The sequence below is a fragment of the Pinus tabuliformis genome, chromosome 1_2 (genome assembly GCF_031772625.1).
Source record: "Pinus tabuliformis cultivar Carrire ecotype Pingquan chromosome 1_2, CPIR1, whole genome shotgun sequence".
Taxonomy (NCBI): domain Eukaryota; kingdom Viridiplantae; phylum Streptophyta; class Pinopsida; order Pinales; family Pinaceae; genus Pinus; species Pinus tabuliformis.
Genome location: NC_142298.1, coordinates 30,370,583 through 30,378,413, shown reverse-complemented (window position 1 = coordinate 30,378,413; position 7,831 = coordinate 30,370,583). Strand labels below are relative to the sequence as shown.

Sequence of the window (7,831 nt, the reverse complement as noted above, 5' to 3'; positions counted from 1 at the left end):
TAATGTCTCATTGTGATAGTGACTTCTAATATGCATGTCACATAATGATGATGATTGTCACACTATGGCATTTTAAATATTTATGTACCATCCCAATGCCACAATATTAAACCCTAATATTAAGCCAAATATTATAAAGCTTGAGATTAATATTAGTATCCCTAACATTAACATGCAAAACCTTACGAAAAATATTATCAATTGCACGATTAATATTATAAATGATAATATTAATATTATAAACCCATTATTAAAAACCCCTTTATTATAAAACTAATATTAAACCTTAATATGATAAACCCAATATTAAACACAATATTATAAATATAGAATTAGTTACCCTAATACTAATCCCTTGGTTTGACTAGTTTTCCAATTGTTGACTAATTTTCCCGATATAATATTCAAGATAATATTATAAACCAGAATATTACAAACTTGGTATTAAGTTAATCCCTTAGATTTATGAATAAACACAAGAGATTAATAGAATTAATATTATGAACCCTAATATTATAGCCAAATATTAAAAACCCTCATAATATAGACGCAAATGATATGAACCCTAGCACAAACACATTAGTAAATGTGGCTGAGATGTATTACAGTGTAATGTAATAATTTGACAATTTTTTTCACTACGTGACAATGTTTTTCACGTTGAGACGTTCGATATATATATTGAACAATGTGACAATGTTTGGCATATTGTGACAATGTTTTTCATATTTCCTAAGATTTATCAAACAAGGAAACATCGATGATTGTAACATCCCAAGCCTATTATGCTAAAATGCATTGTCATTAGAGAAATTGTTCAAGGGACTCCTAAACTTCCATAGTGCGCTTGATTTAGAAGCATGCTTAACCAAAAAATGTCAATCACCAAATAACCATATGATCTCTCTAATTTAATATTATTAAATCCCTAATGTTTTTATTGTACTATCCATTGTTATTATACCCTTTGTATGTGTAAATTTAGGAGATGTTATCTAATAATGGGAGAGAAGGGGCAACTAAAGACTGTCCATGAAATGGCCATTGCCATCATCGCTGTTATGTGGTGCTCTAATCAAAACAACATGAGATTGATGCACGCTAAGAACTATTTGATTCATTGAATATTCTTTCTATTCTTTGTACATTACTATCAAATGAAGCCTCGTCGCCTCTCATATAATTATCTCCATGTACCCTCAGCAAAGTAAAACTCGAACTCTTTGCAAGAAAGAGTAGGAGAGCATTTGGGGGTTTGAGAATAAAAAACCTATAGAAGTATGCAATTCTTCAAAGCGAGAAAGGACATAAAAATAGATCCATGAATTAATCTCCATTAACTAAAGAGGAATTTGTAAGCAATAGATAAATAACATGAAAGGGAAATATTATGACAACTCCCGTTATAGGTGGGATATCTCATCCACAATGTTGGCTTTGTGGGGACTGTTTTTATTGGGGGTTTCAACTCCCTAAAGACATACATTAAGTACATGTACCTGGTGTTGATCCTTAAATCATGGACAAAGATGATAATGACAACAGAACTAGCTTCTGTGACATCATAAGTGGAGGGAGTGAGGGAGAAAATGAAAATTGATAGTGGTTTGAAAGGATTTGAGCTTCTCCCAGAACATCCCAGGCCTAGTGGGTAAGAAAGTGTCAGTCATTTGCATGGTGGAATCTATTATGGTCTACAGGGTGTCTTCGTGTTGTGGAATTTCTTTGGTGTACCTGATATTTTATGGTTTTTTGACCCTTCCTCACGATTCTCTTTATTTGTTTATCATCTATCTCAATATGCTAATCTAATTTCTAGACCTTTCTGGTTGGTGAGTGTTAAAAAAATTATATTATTCTCCTAGACATTATCAGCTTGTTTCACTAGTTCTCCCTTCCACTGGGGTGTATTATTAACTAGTAATTTGATATCCCTCAATACCATGCTCCACTAAAAAATTTGACCTCGCCCTGGTTCTAGAGGCCAAGGCCCTCAGGGTCGACCTCACATTCATCGTAACCATATAACGTTGCGACAATATTCCATTCCTCCACCCTTAAATAAACCAAGAGGAAATTTGATAGTTACAAGCCTTGACTACAAATGACTGCCAAGCCTATTATGATTATGAAAACCAATAAAAAATAGTGGATTGGGTTCTCAACCCCAGTGACACTAATGGATAATAGAGACAATGTCACAATTCCATTACCCTAAATTGGCAGATGAGGATGCTCCTAGGTGGTGCCCTTAAGGAGAGTAATGAGGACCATAATAACATTATCTCTTGTCTTAATGAATTTCAATGAGTCCAATGCCACCAACTCTCCAAATGCTTCGGGTTCCTCACTCCCCTTGGCCCACATCGAGGGCCATCTGTAGTGCAACCTCAAGGGGTAAGAATAAGCACCGAGGATCTGGCCTCAGTCATTTCATCAGATAATTTTTGCTTATTCTAGCCTCTTGATTTATGTTTTTTATTTCCAGTATCATATATTATTTAAGTAGTTATGTAGTTGGCAGTAATTGGCACCTGAATTTCTGTATATCTAGACTACGACATGTTAGAAAATTGTACTGTAAGTGAGTTTTCTCTAGAATGGTTTTCATTGGTATAAGGAAGACAATTGTGAGCAATTTTCGTTTCCCTTATGAGATACAAGGACAAGACTTAGGTTAAAAAATGATCTATGATTTCGTATGATGATATGATAAAGCAATAGAAACCTTAATCAACAAAGAACAAAAGTGGGCACAAATTAAAATGATATGTGAGCATCATTTTAAAACTAGGCACACATTAAAATAATAAGTATCCACCACTTTAAAAGTGCACACACATTATTCCTTGCATGCTCCCTTTGCACCAAAATTGTTCAACATCTTCATGGAATCACCTAGCATCTATTTTAACTCTTATCATGTGCTAATACGTTTTAGTGGAAAATTGATGCTTGTAATATGTTGCCTTTCCTGTAGAAAATAATTTCTTGTTACTTAGGTGTTGAGTCCCTCCTAAGAAATTCATGTTTTTAGGCTTGCATCAAATAAGAGAAGTTGGTGGTGAGGTAAAAGAACGAGGAACTTTCGACTAAGGAATGGGGTTTCCCAACTAAATTAACGAGTGGACCTTTAGATAGAGTATGATGAATTTCAAAAAAATCCAAAAGGGATTGCAAAAGCTAAAAGATAGTTTGGGTCAAAAGCTTATAATAGTGAATATGATCCTAACAGTTTTGACAGATTGAAAGATTCACTGCCAGAGATAGATGCCACCATGGAACATAAATGTTACAAACATAAGGAACCATGTATTTAAAGAACTAACGATGCCTTCAACTATGATAGAGTTAGTCTTAGTCTATTAACCATGTATTGCAAAGCTACATAGAGTTAGTCTTGATAAGCACAAAAACTACTCATATATCTCCACTATTGAATATATTAATGATAATTAATTGAAAATAAGATTCACAATAAATTATTACTATTAAAAGTATAATAATTACTCCATGAGGTGTTTCCCTCTTAAATGAACTCCCCCAAATGCCTTTTTGTCTTAATCGTAGCCGTTAGATCTTTTGTTAGACGATTGAACAAAAATCAGCCGTCTGATTTAATAAAAAAAGTTTTAAAACATTAAAAAACCTTAAAAAACGTTTCACTTTCCACTTGAAATCTGTGCGCCAAGCTTCCCAGAGAATTCGTGGAGTTTATTATTGTTTCTGTTTACGGTTTCGTTGAGTTTATCACTGTTTCAGTTTACGGGCTCCAATTTTTGTTTGTATAGTCGAATCGGCATTGGCAATGGTATCCCCTGTATCCTCATGCCCCCAAAACCCTTCTGAAACTGAAATCGGGATAGAAATTGAAAGTTCGCCTCCTCGTTCTCACAATATTTGTCCTGCAGTTTCAGGGATTGACGCCTCGTCCTCCGTGGTTGCAACGACAACCTCCACCTCATGTAATTCCCACAGCAATCGCAACTTCTATTGTGATGTATTTATCAATCACAGAGGGCCGGATGTTAAGAAAACCTTGGCTAGCTTAGAGATATGGGAAGAGAAATTGTGGAGGCTTCAGGATTGGCCCGTCGTATTTGGCGTTGGACAGAGAACATTAATGATCTGTTGGAGCATTTCTCATACGTAAGTGCCCACATCAATCAAATCTTTATAAATTGTTTGATATAAATGTCTGTAAATTTTCTTATCCTTGTATTTCACCAATAAACAGGCAACCACGGAAGTGCGTGGAATTAGGGCGGCTGGTGTTCATAACCCAGATAGCGATGACAAGAGCTCTCAAATATCATGCTACAAAAGTTGGAGTCACCAGCTGCTTCAGCACTGCGTGAAGAAGCTTTGCCACAATACAGCTACGAAGAAGTTGCAACTTCTTGATAGTAAAGGTGATCTGGTGGAGCGATTTTTGAGGAGGGTGCGATTACCAAACCTTATATGGCTTCGCTGGAATAAATGCCCCTGGTTTTCTCTGCCTTCTTGGATACCTATGAAGAACCTTAGGGTTTTAGAAGTGCGGGGGAAGAAATTGAAATCTTCCAGGGCCTTACATTAATCCATCACCTACTAATCAATACATAATCCATCCTTTGTTGTACCCAAAACATGTTGCCCTAATTCCCAATTGTACTTGTAAAGCTGCTTGCTTTGGATCCCCAACGACTTTCCTTCCCCATTTCATCGGCTATCTTCTATAGCAGAGGGCTCTGTTTCAGCATAAATAATACTTAAAGCCCGTTTGAAACAGATAATCTTTGTGACATCTGAAACAATGACTGGGCTATAGAGGTAAGTTGAAAGGCTTCGTCTTTTTTCAAATGAAATATCGGTGTTTTTCTGAATATATAACATATGTGTGAGAGAGAGATTCAATGCAACTGTTGCTTCGGATCAGGGGAATGGAATGTGAGGGTTTTGATGTTTTTCATGTCAGCTGTGTATTTTTCGGTCTGTATGAACGAAATTTTAAGGAATAGTAGGAATTTGTTGTTCAATAGTGCCATGTTTTTATTGATGTGCATAATTTATGTGTTTCTTGATTAAAATAAATCAAGGTTTTATGGTTTGGAAGAGGATGCGATCAGAGCGGTATATTGATTGGATGAGATCAGTGAATAGTTTGTATTTCTAACAGTAATTCTCTTGTTGGGGGCAGTTATGGGTTTTCTGAGGATGATTGTTCTTTGTTCATCAACAGAAGAAGACATTTTGGTTTGTTAGGGAAAGGAATTCATGTTAGCTGTGTATTTTTCAGTCTGTATGAATGAAATTTTAAGGAACAGTAGGAATTTGTTGTTCAATAGTGCCATGTTTTTATTGATGTGCATAATTTATGTGCTTCTTGATTAAAAGAAATCAAGGTTTTATGGCTTGGAAAAGGATGCGATCAGAGCGGTATATTGATTGGATGAGATCAGTGAATAGTTTGTATTTCTAACAGTAATTCTCTTGTTGGGGGCAGTTATGGGTTTTTTGAGGATGATTGTTCCTTGTTCATCAACATAAGAAGACATTTTGGTTTGTTAGGGAAAGGAATTCATGTCAGCTGTGTATTTTTCAGTCTGTATGAATGAAATTTTAAGGACCAGTAGGAATTTGTTGCTCAATAGTGCCATGTTTTTATTGATGTGCATAATTTATGTGCTTCTTGATTAAAAGAAATCAAGGTTTTATGGCTTGGAAAAGGATGCGATCAGAGCGGTATAGTGATTGGATGAGATCAGTGAATAGTTAGTATTTCTAACAGTAATTCTCTTGTTGGGGGCAGTTATGGGTTTTTTGAGGATGATTGTTCCTTGTTCATCAACAGAAGAAGACATTTTGGTTTGTTATGGAAAGGAATTATGTGAATTTAGTATTGTTGCTGGGTTTTTTTGAAATGCTGATTTCCTGATCAGGGAGGGTTGCGTTTATTAAATAAAAGTGAAGGACAAAAGTATGCTCCCTTGAGGAGGGAATTGCATGGATATAAGATTGTTGCTGGATTTTCTTTTGCAGGGTTCGTTGTCAGAGAGGGTGTTCACTAAATATATCATAGTATTTTATTTATTGTTCCTTAAATATATCATAATATTTATTTATTCTTTAAAAGCCCTATTTGAATTGCTCAGGGTAAATTGGGGAAAAAAACGCCCAGGTCGTTTGAGTACTCTTGAGTTAATCTGCTCATGTTGTGCTATGGTTTTTCTGTTGAGTTTCTTCCAGGCAAAGTATAGTGTGGCATTGATCTGTTCTTTTTTTTGAAAATTCTAATGATCTGAGTTCTTTTCAAATGTATCCAACCCCTGGGGTCAAAGTTTCAAGTTTTAGCCAGTCATACTAACCAACACCAAGACGGACCAACAAAAAATTTCAGGTCAGACATCGACCACAATTAACTTGCTGGTTATTCAACTCATAGGGCAATGGACACACTCATCGCGTTAAATACAAATGCCAAAATAAAAGCTCTCCCTTCGACTCATTTCTTTTGCAGAGGTTTCTTCGTTTTGATTGTTATGTGTGAGCAGTTTCCTTCTATCCCAGTGCAACAAGTTCTCCCATCTGAATCTAGGAGTATTGCAATTGTTGTAGCTAGCTTGTAACATTCGAATTGGGATTTTTTAATCTAAGAAGCTGCCAGTGACTCGTGAGGGGTTACGTATTCCACCAAAGTTGCCCTAGATTTGCACCTGAATCCAACCTCAAACACAAATACAAGGTACCCAAGGAGGAAAGACGTTGCCATAGACACTTGAAACCTGGTGGGGCATAACGGCACCTTACTTTTACCAACCAGGCAAGCCTCTGTTGACCTTTGTTGCCGAGTTTTTGCTCCACTTTTTCTGAGCTTTCGCCAAGTCCAACTCCAACTCTTACTCTCTAGTCAAGCCTCTGTTGACATGTTGCCAAATATTTGCTAAACTTTTGAGTTTCCACGAAGTCCAAGTCCAACTCTTACACTCTTTTTTTTAGGGGGGAGGGGGAGAGGAAGGGGGATCTGATAGTTATACTGCTGAAGGGGATTCAGTTGTCATCCATTCAAAGACTACAAGCTGCCATAATTACATGAAAATAGCATTCCACTTACCTTATTATATTCATACATCTAGCTTTTCACAGCCATTTCTTAAGTGAATCTAATGAGCTGTTGTTGAATAACTATGGATTCTAGAATGGAGAATTCATGAATCTTAGTTACCCCTTATTTGGGTAAATCTTCAGGCATTCTGGTAATCTCTGTCACCACAGGAAGTGCGGAGTTGATATCTGGTTAAGCACTCTAGATAGATTTGAAATGCTCACGACTGCCCTTCAGTAGAGTTGTGACAAGAAATAGCTGTAAAATGGCCTTGTATCTTAATCTGGACCACCTTTGCCTCATAAAAACATGAATAAAGGAATTGTATGATGTAAGGTTCTTGCGGGAATTTTTTTATTCACTGAATGGAATAGATGGTGTTTAAAAATATGAAGCGAAAAAAAGGAAAAATGTAAAGTCTTATGGAAGGAAGAAATTTTATGTGTGCAAGATTATTGGGTTTTCGTTTGAATAGTTTCCTGCCTTTCTAGGGAATATGGTTGTTCATGGGAATAATCTTTTCACAAGATTATTGGCTGATTGGAGAGGATCATGTTTTATGTTCATTGATTGGGATAAATATGCTAGCAGTTTTTTGCAGTAAGGTCTTATTAATCATGTTGGATTGTGTAGGGAAGGGAGAACACTCGTAAACGAGATACACTTATATATTCAAGTTTTTCTCAGCTGCATCTTCTTTGTGGCTTTCGCTTTGGTGATCTCCATCCCATTTGTCATTCTTGTTAT

At 36.0% G+C, this 7,831-nt stretch overlaps 1 protein-coding gene across 1 annotated transcript; it reads left to right on the top strand.

Annotated features, from left to right (window-relative positions):
• The first annotated feature begins 4,053 nt into the window (after window positions 1-4,053).
• On the top strand, window positions 4,054-4,811 carry LOC149204242 (uncharacterized). Its single transcript, XM_089393249.1, has 2 exons — window positions 4,054-4,149; window positions 4,238-4,811. The coding sequence occupies exons 1-2, from the start codon at window positions 4,057-4,059 to the stop codon at window positions 4,577-4,579; spliced, it is 435 nt and encodes a 144-aa protein (XP_089249375.1). The 5' UTR covers window positions 4,054-4,056; the 3' UTR covers window positions 4,580-4,811.
• The last annotated feature ends 3,020 nt before the right edge of the window (window positions 4,812-7,831 follow it).